This window comes from Parasteatoda tepidariorum, chromosome 2 (assembly GCF_982258835.1).
Source record: "Parasteatoda tepidariorum strain Cologne lab strain chromosome 2, Ptep-v5.0, whole genome shotgun sequence".
NCBI classification, from domain to species: Eukaryota; Metazoa; Arthropoda; class Arachnida; order Araneae; family Theridiidae; genus Parasteatoda; species Parasteatoda tepidariorum.
The window spans coordinates 53,451,488-53,475,751 of NC_141756.1; the positions used below are offsets into that span (position 1 = coordinate 53,451,488).

General features: G+C 28.4%; 1 protein-coding gene across 1 annotated transcript in view; it reads left to right on the top strand.

Moving 5' to 3' along the window:
- The window catches only part of LOC107446892 (major facilitator superfamily domain-containing protein 6), a 44,543-nt gene extending 24,047 nt beyond the window's left edge, over positions 1–20,496 (top strand). Inside the window, exons 2-5 of the mRNA XM_016061672.4 lie at positions 11,093–11,182; positions 12,890–14,425; positions 15,770–15,925; positions 19,224–20,496. Of these exons, the coding sequence (XP_015917158.1) occupies positions 11,116–11,182; positions 12,890–14,425; positions 15,770–15,925; positions 19,224–19,360 (1,896 nt within the window). The 5' untranslated portion in view covers positions 11,093–11,115 and the 3' untranslated portion in view covers positions 19,361–20,496. The remainder of the gene's footprint in view (positions 1–11,092; positions 11,183–12,889; positions 14,426–15,769; positions 15,926–19,223) is intronic.
- The last annotated feature ends 3,768 nt before the right edge of the window (positions 20,497–24,264 follow it).

Consider the following 24,264-nt stretch of genomic DNA (forward strand, 5'->3'; position numbering starts at 1 on the left):
GGCCTTGGATAAGTCTGAAATTCTGTGGAAATGTCTTTTTTTCTATTCCAACTTCACAGCCCTGGATAAGTCTGAAATTCTGTGGAAACGTAATTTTTTTCTATTTCAACTCCACAGCCCTGGATAAGTCAGAAATTCTGTGGAAACGTGATTTTTTTCTATTCCAACTCCACAGCCCTGGATAAGTCTGAAATTCTGTGGAAACGTGATTTTTTTCTATTCCAACTCCACAGCCCTGGATAAGTCTGAAATTCTGTGGAAGTGTCTTTTTTTCTATTCCAAATCCACAGCCCTAGATAAGTCTGAAATTCTGTGGAAACGTGATTTTTTTCTATTCCAACTCCACAGCCCTGGATAAGTCTGAAATTCTGTGGAAACGTGATTTTTTTCTATTCCAACTCCACAGCCCTGGATAAGTCTGAAATTCTGTGGAAGTGTCTTTTTTTCTATTCCAAATCCACAGCCCTAGATAAGTCTGAAATTCTGTGGAAACGTGATTTTCTTCTATTCCAACTCCACAGCCCTGGATAAGTCTAAAATTCTGTGGAAATGTCATTTCTCTCTATTCCAACTCCATAGCCCTGGATAAGTCTGAAATTCTGTGGAAATGTCATTTTTTCTAACTCAGTAAGCCACAAACACATTAAGAATATTAAATGTTGAACACGTGATGATGAAAGTATATACGGACGTGACTTAAAACGCGTTTTAAGACAAAAAAAACCATAATCCAAAACATTCAGAACTAATATATTAAAGTGCCGATGAAATTTCTTTAAAAAAGCGATGAGTGTTTTTTACTCAAGTATAAACATTTAATACGTTGTACACTAAGAACCTTCATTTTACATTTCATTAAAAAAAATATTTTCTTTCAAATAATCATAATTTATAGCTTCTTATCTCCTTCTGGTATTTAAAAGCTTTTTATCTAACTCGTTAAAAGTTTGTAAACACGCGCTTTTAGAATCATTTATCCAGAGATATGCTAAGTTATTTGATGGCATGACGCCTAGAATTTACAAGGAAACTTCGGTTCATATATTCTGATGCGATATCTATTTATCATCATCGACCTTGTCGAACCCAGTTTAGAAGACAAATTTATGAGGTGAAGTTTCCGGCATTTTCAATATGTAGACGACAGGGTAAAAAGACGACAGAACAGGAAAGAATTAAAACGTGGCGTAAATACATATTTTCTTCTAAAATTCACACAATTCTTTCATGTTTTTGTTCTAATGATCGAATTTTCACGTACTATAAACCAATCTCAATGGTTCAAGGGTTTATCTTTAAATAGACTTATTAATTAGGGATAACGTAGCGTAAAAACATATGTTCTTCTTAAATTCACACAATTCTTTCATTTTTTGTTCTAATGATCGAATTTTCACGTACTATAAACCAATCTCAATGATTCAAGGGTTTATCTTTAAATAGGCTTATTAATTAGGGATAACGTAGCGTAAAAACATATTTTCTTCTTAAATTCACACAATTCTTTCATTTTTTGTTCTAATGATCGAATTTTCACGTACTATAAACCAATCTCAATGATTCAAGGGTTTATCTTTAAATAGGCTTATTAATTAGGGTTAACGTAATTAACTTATGGAATCATTTTTTTCGACCGATTTGATCTTTTACGATCTATCCTTCTGAGTCTTAGCTTCTAAATCAGGGTTTTCCAACTTACATGTGGCCAGGGGCCGCAATTAAAAACACCAATCAAAATGGCGGGCCGCAGATTTATCAAAATTTTATATAGGGCTCGTTTATGTTTGAAAGAGCATTAAATATTACAGTCAGATTTTTATCAAAGTTTTTTTAATATTAAGAAACAAAATAACAAGCATCACAAATATTGCTTGTTATGTATCATTTTGAATCTTTTCTTAATCAAAGACTTAGTGACAAGAATTTTTTCGACTTATTAGAAATTATAGCAACAACAACAAAAAAATTCTCGAGCTCATGCGATATTCAATTCAAGGAATTTAAATAAAACATGATGTTCATTCCCTCTTTTATGCGTTTTAAAATTTACAAATGTAAATAATTTCGTCCAAAATGAGTGTTTTCAAATAGTTAAATGGGATAATTTCTTCGAGAAAATTTCTGATAAGCACATGCTAAATTATATTCTCAAAATACAAAAAAACTAAACAAAAAAGAGCAACATGCTCGATTATTTTTGTATTTGAATACATATTTTCTTGGGTGCAAAACCTGAGAAATACATTTTTTTTGCACCGTTGGTATATTAAATTTTACAGAAACGAAGAAATTAGGTTAGAAATTAGAATTTGAAAGAAAAGTATTTTAAACCATACAGATTTTTTACAAAAATTGTGCACAAAAAAAAAACGGCAACTAATATATTTCAGTTCGCGGGCCGCCAGTGGGTAACAACTGTTCTAAATACTGCGTTTCCCAACTGTTATTCCGCGGAACCTCAGGGTTCCATTGAAGAGTTAAAAGGGTTCCGAGAGTTGAAACTTTTTTAAATTAGTAACGAATTTTGTAATCATTTAAAAAATATAACTAATAAATATTACTAAATATAACAATATAAATATAACTAAAAATAAAAATATAACTAAAACTCATAACTAAACTATGCCTGGAAATACAGCACCAAAACTGACTTCCGATTTTGATTACCCGATTTAATTTAAGTCTATTAGTGATAAATTTTTTTTTCCTTTCTCGTATTAAATATTTTAAAAACTAACGAAGGGATTGTCTATTTAAAAATATAATTGGTCAGAATTTTTTGTTACAATGATAAATCATGAAAAAAATTTGAATTCAGTCCCAATTTGAACAGTTTAATGACATATAAATATCTTATTTAAGTCAAGTGGATTTTGTTTCATGATAAGAAGTGAATCTTTAAAAATATCCTATAGTGCTTAAAAAATGCTTAAAATTTAAAAAAATCATCATTTTTTTAATATACTAATGAAACTAATTTAATTTGTTGAGAAATTTTTTATAGCATTTACTGAGCTAACTTTCGATTTAGCTACATAGTACGTAAAAGTCACACTTTTTGCCCTTATTTTAAGTTTAATTCCCAGGAGGTTATACAGGGAGTTCACAACAGTTTGCTGGGGTCTGTCCAGACATTTTGCGAAAGGTCCGTTTTTCGTGAAATTGTGAAAAAATTACTCACATTCTTTCAACCAGGGTCCGCTTTTATGAATTTGTGCAAATAGGGTTCGTTATTGCAAAAAAAAAAAAAAAACTTTTTCAAGGAGTTTTTAAATTGTAAAGATATACAAGATTATGCTCCGCACTGTAAAGTTATAATAAAAAAATTTAAATTTTTAAAAATAAACAACAATTCCTGCTTCTAAATTAGAGATGCAACATACAAATATTTGGTATTTAGCCTATACTGCTGAACGCAGAATATTCATTTCGGACGAATAATGGAAGAATCGTCTGCCGAAGACAAAACTTAATTCGTTTACATCCATCTTTCTTGTTTTCTGCCTTGGAAAGAGTTTATTGGATTAACAAAATAATAATGAAGATAAACAAATTTGTGAAGGATCCGATTATAGGAAAAATCATTTTGTGAAGGGTCCGTTTTTAAGTTAAAATATTTTGTGAACGGACCCAAATTTCTTCTAAACAGACCCCTGGTTTGTTAAACTTTTTCTTGGAAAAAATAATTTTAAAAATAATCTTTTATTAAATAATAATTAATTTTGTAAAACGAGCAGATTTCCACACCAATATTTTTAAATGACAAAATACAAAATTTAATTAAAATCGGTCGAATAGTTCTTGAGAAATAAAAATTTGAAATAACGACTATTTCGAATTTTATGGAACTATTCTACCAATTTTGTTCAAATTACTAATTGATGCATAAAAAATGGCGGAAAAGTGGTTATAATCGTCTGCGTTCAGCATGAGTTACAGACGATTCATCGCTTACACCTAAGGATTGTTTGGGGAATTTATCCATTTTTATTTGTTTTGCGAGTACAGTGGAACTCTATAAGAAGAAAATATCTCCGAAACAAAAACCTTATTAGTTTAACCACTTAGGCCTCTTCACTCACGGAAATACATACCCATATCTATATACGTATATAGGTCAACTAAAAAACAAGAGATCCTTTAACCTTTGGCTGGCATAAAGCGTGCTTTGATTGCTATCAACTCTTCGGAACAGTAATTGAGAATGTTTCAACTCCAAATTCTTAAGGAGGTATGAGAGCACGCCAAATACTTTTTACCCTGAATGAAGAAGACTAATGAAAAAAAAAAAAATGTTTTTTAGAACGTTTCTATTTAACTGACGTATAATATTGGCGCCTGTATCGTTGAGAAATTCTGATCGATGTTACCTACTACTTCGCAGATATTTATTCCATTTCATCAACATTGCTGTTTCAGTTGTTTAAATAATAATTGCGCTTACTCCGAGATTATTTTTAAAAAAAAAAGTTCTTTCAGACTGTTAAATAAAATAATCAGATGAGATGATTATATGCAGAAGTGTGTTAAACTCATTTATGACTGATAACGAGAATTAATAGGCAATAATGTATCAGATTTGATTGATAAAATAATGGCGATTAGGAGTAAAAAGAAGGTTTATTCAAATAAGTTCAATATCGGTTTACATTTTATTTCTATTTATAAACTATTATTAGCTTCCTTACATTAGATCATTTTTTAACAATGCACATGTAGTATAATAGATAATTTTACTTCTTAGACTCTATTATGTCTCATAATGTACCAAAAATGAAGATTGAAAAAAGTTTTATTTTATTTAACTAGAGACCAACACTAGATAAACAAATGAAAATTAATTTTTTATTGAAAATAAGTGTAACAATTATGGGTTCTTAATGTGGAGGCTAAAAGAGAACATTTCTGACTGGGGTTTTAAGTATATTAAATTTGAAATTATCTTATTTGCCATGTTCGCTAATATTGTTTTTTACGATCTATGAATTTATAAAACATACATTTATTTGTTATAATTGCGTAATACAGAATGCATATTTCTGAAAATTTCTGTTGGTATTTTTTTAATGCTCGTAAATATAATTTTGTGAAAAAAATATATCCTTAACTACTTATATTTTATGCTAATTGTCTGTAAGTTCGTGTAATAATAAATAAATGAATGCATCAACTTATTGTACAAATGGTATTTTTTTTTAATGTATTTGACTTTAAAATAATTTATTTTAAATTTGTTTTACATTAATTGCTTAGGATTAAAAAAAAAACTTTTAATATATGTAATTACTACTTAAAATTCTTTCTTTTTTTGTCCACATCCACCCCAAAAAAATTAGAACGTGAAAATTCAATTAATATAACAAACACAATGAACCTAAAAGTGAGCGAGATTTGTCTTAATTTAAAATATTTTTTGGCGGTGATTTTTTAAAAAATATTAATAAAATACAATTCTTTTGAAAAACATCAGGCTCAGCAACTGTTCCTAAAAGTAATGTTATTTTTTTTAATTATAATAATATTTTTAATAATAATAATTTTTAACAATAATAATTAATATTTTTTTTTAAAGTTTAGAGCTATAAGAAATGCGTTTTGAACTAATCTATTTAAAATTTTTGCTCTATTTTTCAAAGTTTAATGAAGCATGGTTAAATATTACTTTTTAAAAGCGATAAATCACCTTATTTCTTCAGACAAGATTTGAATTGATTGCTGCGGTAATTCATAGTTAAAGAGTCAAATCTGAGTTATAGCACTAATACTCTCAATTTTTAAACTGTCCAATTTTTAAATCAAACGTACGTTATTTTTTAGAAATCGTCTGCATTCCTTCGATAATTCTATCCTTCCTATTTAGTATGGTAATTTTTAAGTTGCGAAGCGAATTTTCAACAGAAATATTCTTGAATTAACTTAAAAAAACTTTATTTATTCTTTTACGTTAATTTTTAAATTGGCTAATTTCTAAACTCGATGCTATTTATTTTTTTAAAGCAGACAGAATCGTCTGTATTTCTTGATTAATTCACTTCTCACTATTTTGAATAGTAATTCTAAAGTTCTGAAGGATATTCATTAGATTTATACTTGAATTGATTCCAAATGATCTATTTAATGTATTGTGCTAATGCTTAACTTTTTTAAATTGACTAGTTTCTAACTAAACCGGATATAATTTCTTTTTTTAATGCAGAAAGAATCGCCTGATTGCCTTAAGCAGTTGAAATGAAAGTTGAAATGTCAGCATGAAAGTTTAATCGAAATTCTTCGATTAAACTTTCATTCCTATTTTATGTTATGATTGCTTAGCCATTGAAGCGAATTTCCATCAACTTTATTCTTGCATTACTTCCAAATTCCTATTTTATTTATGGTCCTAATGGTCCTTGTATTTTAATGTGACTAGTTACCGAGTCGAGTTTAGTTAATATTTTTTTAAGTAGAAATTATCGCCTGCATTCCTTTGTTGATTCTTTTATTTCTTCTCTCTTTCTACTAAACCGATTGTTTAGTTATCAAACCGAATTTTGGTCCCAAGTTATTCTGGCCTTTTAAAACTATATTTTATTATTATTTTTTTCTTGGACTGGAGCAGAATATGACCTTGAGACGCAAACAGTCCTTGAACGAACTTCAATTCTTTTGATGAAACTGACGGCTTTATACCGTCAATCGAAATCTCTATTTCTTGTTTTACATGATTATTTCGGATGTTATTTATTTTTTTATTTTTTCTTTAATCTACCAAAACATACGTGTTAACATCGTATTTATTTTCCCTCCCCTTAATGACGAGTTGCGAAATCTATTACGAAATCAAATCAGGTGGAGTCAGCATAGACTTTTCTCATAACCTTTGAGGTGTTGGCTATATAATATTGTCATGCGGTTTATGATTTTAATTAACAATTAATGACTATTTATGAGCGGCAATAAAAATAATGACTGTAAGCTGAATATTCACATTTATTGCGATTCTTTGCAGAATGGAACGTATTTGAGAACTAATTTATAAAGATATTCTTGTAAAAAGTTCTGGTTTAATTACACTTCTAGTTCTAGTTAAAGGAATCTAGTTTTTTTTTAGATATATTTAAACAGTTTTAAAATAATGTATTTAAATATTTTTAAATATACCATTTGTGGATAAAATTCATTTGCTGTCATACGATTATGTTTCTCGGGAGCAATTTAAATTTGTCATAAGCTAAGTTTTGCAATTTTCCATCTTTCTTGCCTCTTAAATGAGCAAATCCCTAACCCTTCCTCTATGCTTAAATATTTGTTTTTCAAAATTGTTTTCTAAAATTAATTATTTTTTTGAATATACGGATTTTTTTTCTCGTTATAGCGAATCTTTACTGTTTTCTAATTCGATTGGTACTAAATGCTACATTTAGTTAGATATTTTTTTAGCAATAGATATATCCTCTTTATCTGCGAAAATGAATTAAATCGCTAATTCCCTTTCCATTTTAAACCTATTTTAAAATACATGTTTCGAAACAACTATAGATAGCTTTTCAGAGCTATCCTGAATAGATTTTTATGAAATAAATTTATAATTTAATTCATTATAATTAATAATTTACTTCATTACAATTATAATTTCTTAGCCCTAAATTTATCGTCTTGCAAAATAGAAATTATAAGATTGATAAAATTAGGCTCATAAAAATTAGTTTTTATAGAAATTTATGCATAATATTTTAATATTGGAAATTTAAGACTGTTTTTATTGACTTACACTATTCTTTGTTCGAGAAAGAAAGTGATTTTTTTTTTTTTTTAAAAAAAGAAAAAAAAAATGGCAGCATTTCTTTAGCTTTGCTACATCAGGTTTGATTTACTTGCAATTCAACCACGTTATTTACCTACTTAATATCTAACTATTTATGTACGTTTGTACGTTTACGTACATTTAATTATGTACGTTTACGTAACCTGTACGTTTACGTAGAATGTACGTTTACGTAGAATGTACGTTTACGTAGCCTTTAAAAATGTACGTTTACGTACATTTTTAAAGGCTAAATACGAATTCTATATATAAGTAAGAACCCGTATAAAAGCAATGAAAAATTTAAAATGATATCGATACTAAGTCTTTAAACATAAAAATTTAAAAACCTTTTGCAATAGTAATGTAAAAGCTCAAAAAATTAAATTTAAATTTACGTAATTATATATGAATACAATTTTGATATTTTTTTAATGTTTTGGATAAAAACTGTATTAAATAAAAACTGTATTAAATATAAGCATACAATAAAAATAATAATAAGAAAAAATAATAGTAATTAATAAGAAAAACTATAAAACCAATTGTAATAATTGAAATTAAAATACTAAAATAAATTTATATAATCATTTACATAATTATGTATGAATACAAAGTTGATATTGTTTTAAATGTTTCAGATAAAAACTGTATTAAATATAAACATAAATGTACATAATGTAAAAATAGTAATAATAAGAAAAAATAATAACAATTAATAAGAAAAAAATTGATAACCAATAATTTACATATTTATATTTGAATACAAGTTGAAATCTTTTTAGATGTTTTAGATAAAAACTGTATTAAAGATAAATATTTAATTAAAATACTAAGAATAAAAATAATTATAATTAATAAGAAAAGAATTTATAACGTATTGCAAAATAATATAAAAATTCAAATTAGATTACCAGAAAATTATATATTAATGTACATGATTACATATGAATACAAAGTTTATATTTCTTTAAATCTTTTAGATAAAGACTGTATTTAATACAAACACATAATAAAAACAATAAGAAATAATAATAATAGTACGAAAAAATGACATTTTATTTACAAAATAATGTATGAAAGCAAAATTGATACTCATTTAAATGTTTTAGATGAAAACTGCATTAAATCTAAACATATAATAAAAATGTATTGTTATCTGACTTTAAAAAGAAATGCACATTGAAAAAAATCCGAAAAGAAAACAAAAATGGAATCTAGTATGAAAGGAAGTAATAAATAGAGCAATTTTATCGTCAAACATGATCCGTCTTAATTTAAACTAAGAAAATTTTTTATACACCAGAGACAGAAGAAAGTCAAGATTGAAAAAACATTGTTTTAGAAGAAAAAAAAAAGCAATTTAAGTACTAGAATAATATGCTTCGAACAATGAACCTTAACCCTCTTAACTAAACACACAGTTTGGAAAGCCAATCATAAAACTGAAAAAGTCTGTGTTATTCTATCTCTGGTTTCTAAGTATCAAAAGAAAAAGGATTTTTAAAAAAAAAAAAACGATGGACAATTTTCCATTTTAAATTTTGAGGTCGGTTACATCGTAATGGTATTTTGTTTTCTTTGGTTAAACTTTTTTTTTGGAAGTCTAACCAATCTATTCCGTTCAAACGATTTAGAAAATAGTCGTTAAAAATAAAATACAAGTTTTAATGTATTCTGCGCCAATGGAAGTTTGTACAAGTTATTATATTACTGTTTAATTTTTATAGTTTCATCTTATTCTTTACAGCTATGTCAGTACGAGTTTAATAACTAAGAATAGACTACAATCTTATTAGTTTTATAACAATGATGTCTTGCAATGCTTTTATTAATCAAAAATTAAATTTATTGATTAACTCTAATCATGTAATAAACTTAAATTGTTAGAAATTTCTTGAAAAAAATGGTTAAATAACAATTTATTTAAATGCTATTATACTATATTGAAACTGTTAACTGCAATAAAAGCCGTTTATAAACTGCTTTCACCTAATGAAGCTGCTTTTCCCCTTACAACTGCGCACATATTATAGCTGAGATGGCTAATTTGTGAGTCCCATGATCGACAGAACTGGTGTTCGAGTTTCCAGTGTCCTGCACTTTCAAATGCCCATTGGAGAGTGGTTAATTGGTCAAAAAACCGCATTGATTACCTCTAATTGGTTAAAAAAACGTATAGTTTCGTATTCATGGCTATTGTATGTAAACGGTTTTAAAATCCGTAAAGGTAAAAAATGTTCTTTATCGTAAAGTTTATTGTTAATTGGATGGATAAATTTCTACTGGTTATTTTACCATAATTTTGGAATGAAAATTTTAATAGTGTAAGAGATATAACGTTTAAAAAAATTTTATAATTACGTTTTTTTTATAATTACAATTTATTAATTACATGGAATTCCATTAATATTCCATAATAACTCTCTGTATAGGCAGAAAAAGTAAAGTATAAATCTTTAATCCGAAATTTAAAATGTTGTATACCTTTAATATATAAAAAGAACAACAATACTTTAATAATAGGAGTACTTTTTATTTGTTTTCTAAATTTTGAAAATTAAAATTAGTTTGATGGGAGAAGTCATAATAGTAATCTCAAATAAATAGGCTTTACTTGATATTTAACATAAATGATCATGTTCGTATTTCTTTACTTCCTTTTTAAAAAAAAATTCTAAAAATGCACATTAACGGCGGCATTCTCTTATACTAGATTAAAAAATTTGTCTATTGCATATACATCAAAAAGAAAATACCATTAGCAGGAAATGATGTATAAAGAAACATATACTTTACATAGTTATTGGATACTTTTGTGAAAGCCTTTTTTGTGAAAAATTTACTAAATGTTTCGAGATTTTATGAAAAATCACAAAAATCAATGATCCACCCTGTTTTTCTGTAAAATGTCCTATTTTTGAGGATTATTTTATAATTTTACTACCGTCGTTGAACAGCCGATCCAATTTTGGGTTTACGACTCCCAATGTTCAAATCCGTAGCCTTATAATTTTGAACCCTATACAGAAGACAAGGAAATTCCTGAATCAAATTATAAAAATATAAATGAAAAAATGTAATTAAATTTAAGTATTAATATTTTTAAAATAAAATAGTTTGATAGGGGTTCTTTTCTATGATATGATCCTCTTTCGGATCCAAATTTCTTCTAAAATGACCCCCTGATAGCTATAGAGTTTATGTCCAGTAGTTTAACTAATTCTTTTGCAAATTAGTTTGAAGAATTATTTGTGATTTATTATCATATATTTAAAAATAATGACACATATTTTTCCCGTTTTACAGGTTTGTTTTCTGTTTAAGGCAATATGGCAACTGTTTACAGAAATAGGCAGCTGATGCACTTGTCTGTGATACTCTTTTTCTATTTTGCAAGTAAGTTGTTAGGGTTTATTGCAAACGATAGTTCTCTCACACCTCTTATGTTGAATATCGTGTTTGATAAATCGTCTGCTAGATGTTTTGAATTGGGTATAATATGAAAAAAACACAACTACTTCGATTTAGTAGGAACAACATATGACGCAATGCTAAACGAATGGAATTTAGTTGTTGTTTATTTAGTTATTGTTATTAGTAGTTGTTGTTATTTGTTTTAGTTGTTGTTGTTTATTTAGTTGTATTTAGTTTCAATAACTTTTCTTTATAATGCAATAAAATCTGACGAGCAGCTATTTAAACGATCGAACACTTCGTTTGTTTATTTGTGGCTTGAAGTTTGGCTCGCAGAAAATGCCGTTCATGGGTTAAATTTAGTAGGAACAACACAACCTGTGACGTAGGCTATATTATACCCAATTAAATGTTAAAACTGATCAAAAGTTTTCGATGCTATTTGATTCGTAAAGAATTGAATTATTAAGTGTTAGTCGAAATTTTTGTCAAATTCAAAATAAAATAAAATAAACAAATAAAATTAATACATAAAATATGTATAATAAAAAAGAGAAATTGTGACTTCACAATAATTTGAAAGTTTTTTAAAACCTTTTTTGTTATTCTTAGGCTAATTCATTTTATTGCTACCTTTCATCTTTTTTTTTGTTGGTACTTTTGTTCCTTTTCAATCTTTATATTGAGAATTATTTATAATAACGATTGCCATAGAAACATATAATAAAAAAATATGTTGTGACCTTACAATAAATTGAAGAACTTAGAAATCTTTTTTATATTTATAGACTGATTTATTTTATTGTTATTTTAATGTCCTAAAACGTAACATTCACTTTTAAAAAAGACCTCTTTCTCAGTATTAGTGAGGACTTCATAATAAAATAAATTTAAGCATGAAGTTTTATTTTCCAATATTTTACTCCTATCCGATTATGCCTATCATTTCCAAGTTTATTTAAAGTAAATATTTATTCATTCAGATTTCTTATGAAAGAGCCTATTTTTGTAAAATTAATTCATAGTTTTCTGAATTTGTGAAAATAGGATCTTGTTATTAAATCAGCGTGTGAAAAAGTGAAAAAAAAAGTTTTTTTTATTTTATTTTTATTTTTTTCTTTATTTTTATTTTTTTAAATTTAATTTTTTAGCTGAAATTTTAAATTTTAGAATTAAAGATAAATATTTTTTTAAATAAAAATATACATGTTTTCTGAAAAGGGCTGATTTTAAAAAATGAAAAATATTGATAAATGTCAGGTTTTGTGATAAAATATTTCGTAACAGGCTCTTTTTTATAAAATAATTTGCAAAGAGTTTGTTTTGCTATAAAATATTTTGCGATAGGTCCGTTTTTTACGATGAAAAATTTGTGAAGAGTGCGTAAACAAACTAAAATTTCTCCAGAAATGATCTCCGTTATTCTAATATTATAGCAATCGAATCCTATATCACAAAATTATAAATTAATGGTATCATAATTTATAACAACAATTATTTATCACTTAAATCTTTACTTTGCAGAAAAATTGTGTAAGATTGTTTTATTTTTTTATTAATGAAAAAGTAAAATGTGATTATTTTATTAATGTATGATCATTTTATTAATTTATGATTGTATTATTATTTTAATAATGTGTCATTATTTTATTATATACTAATACTTTAATCATATTTTTTTATATCTAGGTATAGGATGCCTGTTTCCTTATATGACGACACATATGAGAGAATTAGGATTCTCCCTATCCGAAATAGCTTTCATCAATGCGGTATCTGCTTTCTTCAGTTTGATTGGTCCCGTACTCGGAGGTACTTTCGCTGAAAGGCAGAACAGGTACAAGTCAACAACTGTGTTCTTCATTTTCGCCGGAGCTTTGGCTTTCGTCTCATTAGCTTTCATTCCCCGCTACGAAAAATTAAACTACCAACCCCTTGTGGATTTTGATTGTGACGCTGGGCTAAGAGTTGAACGCTGCGTTAACTGGGCGAACTGCGGAGAAGCACTTGAAAGAAGTGACGACGTTACCAAAATAAAACTATCTAACTGCCATTACCAATGTCCGAAAACTGGACATTTCACTTCTGAAAATCCCCTTCTTCTTTGCTTCCGTGGTGATCACGGAAATATGTGCACTGTCTTTGATGAAGACAGCCGTAATAACTCGTTGACCGAGTTTGTAAGTCATTTGCAGTCATGGCCATATGTCGATGTACCAGCAAGTACCAATGATACCGTGAGCATTTCCAATATTTCAAACGAGGAAGATGTTCCGAGAGCTCACGTTGCAATGTGCCACTATTTGCCACTAGCACCCATCAGTTTCAACCGGAAAGAGTACCAAGGCATATCATGCAGACCAAAAGAAGAGGGTTGCACAATTCATTGCAAAGTTTCATTTACTCGAGGTGAGAGTCCAGTCATGCCTCGGCCATGCGAGGAAGCTTATGGTAATCCGTCCACAACTTTCTGGAGTTACTTAATACTTCGAAGTTTAGGTGATATGTGCTTATTAACAGCGATCTGCTTATTGGATGCTGTGACCATTTGGAGTACTGTCGATTATGAAGGCTCATACGGACGGATTCATGCCTGGGCAGCTTTAGGCATTGCAACTTTAGCTCCAATAAGTGGTACAGCTTTGGATTATTACACAGATATGGATGGGAGAGCAGATTTCTCAGTTCCATCCTTAATGTCAGCAGCTTTTGCACTTGTCACCGCAGCGCTCGTCATCATTTTCCCCATTCACAGACACAAGTCGGCTGACTTTCAGCAGTCGGTTCTTCCGCCCAAAATGAAATTCCTCACTGGTGAGATGATCGTATTTTTGATCGTGATTTTGATCCTGGGAATGCAGTGGAGTGTTCTTTTTACTTTCTTGCCATGGCTCACTCAAGATATCGGATGTTCATTCATGCAAATGGGTCTGTCATTCGCGCTCATGTTCGGATTCAGTCTTCCTTTCCTTCTGATATCCAAGAATATGGTGCGGAATATTGGGAAGGCCAACTTGTTGGTTTTTGCATTCCTGTTTTATTTCACGAGGTACGCTGGAATAACGTTTGTTTCTTCTGCGTGGTGGACTCTTCCTTTCGCCTTGATGGGATGTTTCACACTCTGTGTTATGTGGATTGCAGCAGTTGCTTACGGGCAGAAAATCACGCCACCTGGATATAGCCTTGTCATGCAATATCTTTTGAATATGTTGCATTTTGGTTTGGGTAAGTGAATATTTTAGCTATAAAGTTGATTTAATCTTTTAATATAAATATTCTAAAACGAGGGCTTATAAATAGTTTCCATACTGAAAATATATGTTTTTTAGTACTGACACACTAAATTATTTAGTTTTGATACGTATTGAGGACGGTTTTATGCTTGCAAAACACATTAACAGAACTTCAAATTAAAATAGCATTTAATTCAATTCGACCCAATATTAATAATTTCATTGTAGCTGAAGCCTTTTAATATTAGCAGAGTCTGTCCAGACATTTTGTGAAGGGTTCGTTTTTGTAAAATTGTGAAAAAATTACTCGTAATTTGTGAATATAAAATATACGTTAAGTCACATTCTTTCAACCAGGGTCCGCTTTTGTGAATTTGTGCAAATAGGGTCCGTTATTGCAAAAAAACTTTTTCAAGGAGTTTTTAAATTGTAAAGACATACAAGATTATGCTCAACACTGTGAAGACAACCTATACTGCTGAACGCTGAATATTCATTTCGGACGAATAAAGGAAGAAGCGTCTGCCGAAGACAAAATTTAGTTCGTTTACATCTGTCTTCTCTCCACCCCCCTTCTTGGGAAGGGTTTATTCGATTAACAAAACTATAATGAAGATAAACAAATTTGTGAAGGGTCCGTTAACGGACCCAAATTTCTTCTAAACAGACCCCTGATTAGTTTCAATTTTTGAAGCATTAAAAATTTACAATAATATTCAACAGTAATTGTTTGAATTGTTCAAAATACATACCTAAATTCGAAATTTTCAATTGCTTTTGACTAATTAGTAACATTCAACAAGGAATTTTATTACGTAAAAAACCTTGTGATAGTTCTAGAAAAATTGTTTCACAGTAATTGAAATACTAAACACAAAGGGGAAAAAAGACATTATATTGTTTAAAGAATTAATTAAAAAAGAAAATTCAGTCGATACGCTTTGTTTGTTATAAAAGTTTTTATCAAATGTCGTTAATTATACTAAACCAGGTGAATTATTGCTTTTTTTTTTTACCTAATTGGTTCATCCCGAAGTTGATTTTCAGAAATTCTTCAAAATGTAAGTTAGCATGTTTAACCTCTAAACTTTTTAATTTATCATTCTCAAACTTAATATTTATTTAATTAGTTAAAAAAAAATTAATTAGATTAGCGTAAAAAATTCCATTCAGTCTGAGCTTTACATTTTATCTGATATTTTGTGCTTTTACATAACTTTAAAGATTAATAAGCTAACAGGACAAACATTCATCCTCTCTGTTTGTACAATTAGCAGGTGATTATATTAGACATTGATATTTCTGTTTAAAATTCAAAATGTCATATGGTTTTTAGGTCGCGGTCTTGGTAGTTTAGCTGGTGGAGCGTTGATATCTAGCTATACACAAAGAGTGGTATTTCTTGGAATTGGTGTATTTTCAGCTATAATCGCATTCTTTTATCTGACAGTCTATCACATAGGATTGAGAAAAAGGACAGGTTCTTATCCAGGTATTTACTTATTTGATAATTTTTCTGCGTTGATTTTTTCATCATGTAGCAATTAAAAAAGTTTTTCTTTAAAATTTTCTAAGAAAAAACCGCCTGATACTAAGACTTTTCTACATTGGTGTAAGAAATTAAGAGAATATGCAGACTTTTGGTCGATTATCTCTAGAACTACTGGACCGATTTTAATGAAATTTGATATGTACATATATTGATACAATACAAAACAAATAACCATTCAACAATTGTGATACACACTCATGATCGTTCGTAACCATATATGGCAGTACTTTTACTTTCGTTACTTGTACCGCCGGTACAAGTAGAAAGTACGTACTTTTACTTGTACTTCGTTGCTTTTTAAATTTAGTACTTTTACTTGTACTTTCGTTACTTTTTCAGAGAAAAAGTATAAGTATTTGTAACGGAAATATCGAATGAAATCGTTACTTTTTTCTAAAACTCGGTAAGCTTTCTAAAAAAAAATTAAATTAAAAAAACTGCTTATGTTTTTTTAATTTATAAAATTAATGAGCAATATATATGCATTCATAGCTAACTTCGTGTTTAAATACCTTCTGTTTCAACTTATACTGCACATTCAATTATTTTTTACTAGCTCAAAGATCACAAAGCTGTCTGAAACCCCGTGTTTGCTTTGTTTATGTTTGTGCTTTTAAAACGCGTTTCTAAAGAGTAAAACAATTTTAAATCAATGGTAATTTAAATAAATAAAAATAATAAACCAAAAATTAAAATCAATAGATAAAATTTCTTTTTCGTGCAAATCCATAAAAAGTTTGATATTAAAATTATATTTGATTTTAAAATTATATTATACGATTATATTATAAAATTATATTATAATATTCTTCCGAATTCAAAAATAAATTGATATCCATAACTTTCAAAATTAAAAATAATTAAATAAATAACAACAATTTTGCAAAAACATTAAAGAACATAAGAATATTATTCAATAAAATTTTAGATTACTTTGAATTTTCGATTTTCTAGAAATGTACTTTTAAATCGTTACTTTTTTTGTTTAGTACTTGTACTTTTACTTGTATTTTTTACTCGTTACTTTTTAAAATGAGAACTTTTTACTTTTTACTCGTTACTTTTTAAAAGTAACGTTGCCATATATGTTCGTAACACTCGTTGGAGTAGGAAAGTATGAAATTGTCACAGGACAATTGCCACATGATGACTGCCTTATTTCAAGTATAAAATCACGCTGTAAGGCCTTTATATTTGTAAGAGGGGACAATACCCCATATTTACCCATTTTGTTTTGTTTTGCTTATTCTGCAACCGCTGTTTCATACCTTCCGACTCCAACGAATGTTACGCACGATCGTGTGTAAATACAATTGTTGAATGGTTATTTGTTTTGTATATTATCAATGGATGTACACATCAAATTTCATTAAAATCGGACCTGTAGTTCTAGAGATAATCGACCAAATCTACAAATTCTGTTAATTTCTTACACCAGGCATCTAAAACCCAGTTTCAAAAGTTTGTAATTTGATCATAGGCTATTATTTTTGTTGAAAAGGTAAAGCAGAAATAAATAAGAAAATGAACAACGCGTTGTTACATTTACAGTAAACTTTAAATGCGATAAGTTACGATTTTATCAGAGATTGCAAATGTAATTATCTATATATGCAATTAATCGTAATCATTTTCTATTGTTATCACAAACTTTTGCCATAGCTATATTTATTTATATTTAAGAAATCAATTTGAAATTAGCAACAATTTTCCGAGTACTGTCTAATATCAGTTACAATATTATTTCTTAACTGATTTATTATGTATATATTCTCTTGGAATAGCAATCAGATGGAAGATTTCTTAGAATTATATGCAAATTAAGCTATAATAAAAGGTACAAAAAAATCCCCATTTGCCAGTTTTCTTGAATTTGATTAATTGGCGGGATGCGTATGTGATATGCTTGTCTTGTTGCCAACGATAACTTTAATCTGCATTTTATTTTAATTTTGTGAGATGGTGGTAGTGTCAATTTGTACTTTTATTGAGATCCCTTGGAAGGGAGCTGCTTTCCTTTCAGCAAAGAAAAATGCAAGGGTTTTCTATGGGTTCTTCTATTCACACTGTAAAACTTAATGACAATAAGATTTGCTTCTAGAGTAAAGCAAGGAGCGTTATTTGACCATGATGTCGAGTCTCGGCCTTCCCTCATAATGAGGACTGAAGGCATCCCTGGTTTCCCTAGAAGTGCTGCTGTAGCACTTTTTTTTTAGACTTCGAACGCTGTCTGCATGACTTTTTACATGCATGTTTGCATCTGCTTTAAATACGCCATTTTTTCTGCTCCTCAGTGCGGACACGATCTTGATTCATGCTCTGCTCTTGTGATTTTAACCTGTAAATTTCAAGGAACTAATAGTATCATTAGGTAATTTTATGCGCATTTGTATTAAATATTAAAAAAATAGTGCTATTCTATACACATTTTTCATATTAAATACGACATATTAATCTTAGATAATTATTGTCTTCAGATTAATAATGTTAAGGAGTAGCTGTTAAGTATTACTCAAAAAATGTTCAACGAAGAAGATTTTGTTCAGCTATTCGGCCGCAGAACGCCATTTCCCTTGTTTGTATCAATTTCACAATAGAATTATCAGAAAGTCAAGTTGGAAGGTACCATTTGCGCGTTCGATAAATCGTTAGATTCTTTAACACCGCTGATTAAATCGAAAAAAATAGCTTGTTACATAAACAAGTAATTATGTCCCCTTCTGGCATGGATGTTTGTATTCTCGTCGAAAATTACTCCCTGCGTCTAACAACGCTAACAGAAGCCTGGTTAAAATTGTATTGTCTTAAGCTAAATGTGAGAGTGTTTTCGATGTTTTTGTCGCTGTTTAAAGTAAGAGTAGGTTAGTTTTACTCGCCCATATTGTAACCATGGTGTAAATTTGCCCAATGCTTGGTTTAAGATTTTTCTTATTCCACCGAGTTATAAGTTTAAAAAGAAATTAATCCGGTGGGGTACATTAATTGCCTGTATAATTAGAATATCGTTCAGCAACGTAGAATATAAAATTGGATAACATAAAAATTTTGTTCTAATGTATCGTTCATCGAAGTTAAAAAATTAAATGGTATTAAATTTTAGCTATTCTTTACTTAATAGGTATACGCCAATGATCGCCGACCATCGCTTGTAATAAATTATTCAAAAATTAAAAATTCTTTTTTTTTCTTATTATTATTTCAATTATTTAATTATTATATTATTTCAATTTCCTTTCAGCAACATTAAATGGATCTTGGTTTCCTTTACGAGAACAATATCCAAATGGAGACGTTAAGGCTCGATCACCCATAGTTGTTGAACAAGAAGATGACATTGATATCGCGCCAAATGGCCGCCAAGTCAACGGCAAATAATCATACATCATTTGAATTATCAAACAGACTTTTGCCACGTGTGTCGTTTATGATGTGTAAACATTCATTTTTGTTTGTTTTGTTATTCATATTTTCTTCGCTTTTGTGACATCTTAATGCTGGTCAGGAAGATGTTATTCATATATTTTTTTTCTGAGTGTGAATGTACATTTTTATTATGAATATATACTCAAAGTTTCGCCATTTTTTTTTTACAATTTGATTATTGTTTCATTAATTAATCTGCATACCATTGTTTACAAATGGAGATTTTTAGATGATATACGCGCAATAGCTCATGTGCTAAGCAATGCTGAATTTCGAATTTTTAGCATCTCGAGGGTTAATAAAACGTTATACCATACAGTCAAAGTTCTGCATATTTTTCGGATAAATGTCTTGTCATGCTTTCACCCTCAAAGTCTTTTTAGAATAGTGAATGAATGATAAAATAAAACTTGAATGCATATACGAATTATATTTATGTTCACTTATATTTTCCTTCATACTAATCAATATATCCTAATTTAGTATAGTTCAACTTTAAGAAACAAAATAAAAAAATTGATTGAAATGTTACACGTTAAAAAACTAATAGAAAATTTGTGGCAACAATTACAACAAATAATTTTTAAAAAATTGTTTAAATTACTATAAATATACAAAAATAATGTTTATTTATATAATGTTCTATACAAAATCCATTTTAAACAAGCAAGCTTTCAAAACAAAGTTTTTTAATTAATTTTTTAGAAACATAAATTCAATATATTTTTAGCATATTCAGACTGCAGATTTAAAAATTGTGGTGTATGTCTGAAATGCCATTTGAAATTCAAGTTAAGTGCATTTCTAAAAATTATCATTAAAGTGTTTAGTTATAGTTATTTTAAATTAGCTTTTTATTTTTGCTTTGAATAATGAGATTTTTGTTACTTTAACTCACCTCAGAATTTGTTTAAAGGTTAATTATTTTAAAGTGGTTGGATAATATTCTGATTGAAATTTGTAGTCTCTGAACAATGTTTTTTTATTACTTATCCACATAGCTTGTTTTCTGTTGATATATTTTTTGTATGATAGATTTGATGAATGTAGAAAATGTTTGGAAATAAAATCTTGTAAAGATAGAAAAACTTTTTTTATTCCCAATAATTGAACTGCAAACAACGAGTTATTCAGGATTCATATTGTTGTTAAGTGTTTTATATGTCTGAATGATTTTTAAATAATAATTTTTTAATTCAGTTTATTTCGATTATCTAGATTGGGTAAAAATTATTTTAAAATTTTTTTACCCAACATTAATCCTTAAAAACAGGGCTCGAAAAAACTCAGAAATTTTACCCGTCCCCGAGGACGGCTTGTCCAACAATGCACCCGTCCTCCGTTGAAACTGCTGGACTCGAGGACGGGCCTGCTTAAAAATAAGAAAGTTTTGCAATACAGTACAAAGCTCCGTACAGACTTAAGTTAGCTGTAAATATATAGTTTCCACTCACTTTTTAACAATCAAAATAAACAAAGCTCTTTTCCTTTTTCAATTTATTTATTTTACTTTTGAGATCTGTTACAAAATCTTATGTATAAAAAAATAATATGTAACTAATAGATTTTTCCGGATAGTTGAACTAAAAGTTAAACGTATAGAAAAATCTATTTTCCATACCTGCCGATTTCCAGACGATTCCAGTTACGGATCCTCCTACTATATTACCCATCCAGTTTTAAAAATGAGGTAATAAACAGTCAAAGACTAGTTTTCTGTGAGAATGCAAAAACTCCTTTTTCTTCCCTGCATATACAAAATAACTAACATTTGACATTATTTTTGTTTAAATAACTTTTTTTCATTTATCATACTATTTATAGCAGTAATCTTAATAGGGTAAAGAAATTACAAGTATCAGGAAGCAGTCATTCTATTGCTAAAACTACAAACAAACATATAATAAATGAAGCAGAGAATATGTAAGTAAAATTATGTTATACAATATGTTAAATATATTCTAAGCCAGAATTAAGTTAACATAATTTTAAATTTCAAAACTAATGTTTACGGGTAACATAGCAGAACGTATGTTAGCAGAACATAGCAGAACGTATTCTAGAAGTTTAAATGTCACGTGTCTCTTAAGTCTTTTCTTTTAATAGATGGATAAACTTTTTTAAAAATCTACTTAGTCAAAATGTCTTATGGACAGAAGAAAGAAGCAAATATAGAATAACGATTCAAAAGGCTTAGATATTATGGTGATATGCCACATATTGAAATCGTTCAGGAGAATGAATTTGGTGACAATCATCACCGCTTCATGCGCATCGTGCTGCCATCTAATGGAGACACCGGAAACTTGAATTTATACGTATCTGGAATCAATACTAAGGAACTGTTAAATGTAAAATTATAGTAATTTCTGTTTCTAGGTTAGTGTTATCAATGGAATTGGCATGATAGTGTCAATCCTTATTATTCTAACTTAATATGCTGTAAAAAAGTTAAATGGTGGTTTCTTCAGTGTTTTAGTAATCAGCAAAGAAAGCAGTGCAATTATTTCGTATGACACCTGTTGGTTGTCACCTCATCTTACACTATTTCTTAATAAGAAATGGGAAGACAGATATCTCACTCCAGCAATGATGGGGTTTAATTAATTAATCTGTCAAGATCTATAATTAATTTAGTTTAAAGTTTGCGTAAAGGAGCATATTGCCAAATGCTTTTATTATATTTTATCATTATCTATGATGATCAAAATTTAGAAATTACTTACGCAATATTTTTTAAAAAACAACTGTGAAATGTTATTCCGTATTAATAGTTTGAAAATCGCCTTGTCTTGCAATAATCTCTGGTACATCACCAATTTCTTTAACATCGATGGCTGGAAAATTTCGCACTATTTGGGAAACATTCGATTTTGTCACTATTGTTTGTAAATTAGGAATTTTAGTAGGACATTTTTATTCTTTTGTATACATTACATTTACTGTGTTTTAAGCTACAGTTGAATTTCTATTGCGTATTTTATTATTCGAGCATTTTACTGCCATGAAAACACAAGATGCATAGATAAACACCGTGAAATTTTTTGCTCTTCTGTGACTAATTTGTAACAGTAAATTTAAAGAATTATTTTGTGTTTTTCTCTTTAGAACATAAATACGGATATAAATTAAAAGAATATGATATTCAAATGGATGGAACAGAATAAAACCAGTCTGCAGCACTATAACTCTTTACAAATTTGCTAACTAATTCATGGATTCTTAAGAAAATAAATCAATCGCCTTATTTTATATCCCACTTAATTAAAGTATGCATATGTAAACACCGCTCTTAATATGTATTTTTAGAATCCTTGTAATAACTGTAGAAAAAAGTCACAAGTTAGTGCTAGCTTAGTTTAAGCTAGCATTAACGAAGCACATTATCGAAATCTAACGAATCAATAAAATCTACCGATGAAGACAAGTCATCAAAACCAGTTTGATTGCTGGACGATATAAGAAAGAGTTAAAATGCGAACATTAGAAATATCTTTAAATTAGCAATGCCATATTTAATCAATCATATTTAATCATAATTTGTCATATTTAAGCAATCAAACAAATGGTTTTTCTTTCTACATTTCTCAATCGAGAATATGCAGCATTTTTGGCTTTTTAATATTAATTTGCATACCTTTATGAATATTTTTTCTTGCTTCAATTATATTATACATCTAAGAGGGGGTGATAAAGAAACACCCTGTATATATAAATATTTAAAAAAAATGCAGAAGAAGAAAATGAAATTATTTGTCATCGGATCGGAGCCTGAAAGAAAAAAAAATCGCATGATTAATTTCGCTAGTTTCCTTTTTTAGGTGCTTTTTTAATAAATATTTATCAATTCACCGTTAATTAATAAGAAATTCGCGGTTAGATAATTCTTAAGGGAATTACTTTTCATTTGATTCGCTATTTTTTTAAAAATGTACTGACGCTGAAAATTGCATTTTAATTTTTATCAATAAAAGAAAAAAATTAGTTTTAAGTAAATAAAAAAAAAAAAAAAGAGGAAATTTTCTTTGATCAAGCTTCAAAAGAATATACCATCATAAGGACATGCTTTAATTAATAACTTATGAAATATTATTACTTGAAAAAAATGAAAAGTGTTTCATTGAAAAAACTTGAAAAATTACCAATTTACGAATTTTTTTTTTTAAACATTACTTGTTTTTAGGGTGGAGGTTGATTAAACCACCATATTACGCTTTCCTGCCCCTGACTACGTAAAAGGCGTGATATTATATATTTTGAATCTATTAACAGTATTTTATAATGTCCTCAACCAAGGAATACGTAATTTTATTTCCTTTTAATATTTGGGTTATAAGTTTCACCTTTCACATCAGAAATGTTTTCACCAATGGAAACTTTTCTTGGTGCTGCCATCTATAAAATGTTTTTACTACTAAATGTTACAGGTCTTACGACTTTTTAAATTTTCTCAAAGTAAAATTATGGAATTACTAAAAATGTCTTTTTAACTAAAAGAAAACAATTATTATTAATTAAAAATAATGTGAGAATTCTATTTAAACTTAAATACAATATTCGTAGAATTTTTATACTAGTATCAATATACAATAATAGAGGGCAGCATTAGAGCTGAAATTTAGTAATATCGTTCGATGATATGATAATTTAAGCCGTTTGGGATGCGATTTTCGCTTCTTATCCAGCTTATGTTTTCTATGAATGTCATTTTAGAAAATGGCTCCATGCATTTTAGGAAGGATCTGGCAATTTTCCGAAAATTTAATGATGAATATTGTTAAAAATAACTACAAACAATTACAGGAACACTTAAGAAATTTATATTTCAAATTTGCAACATCCTATTTCGTAAATAT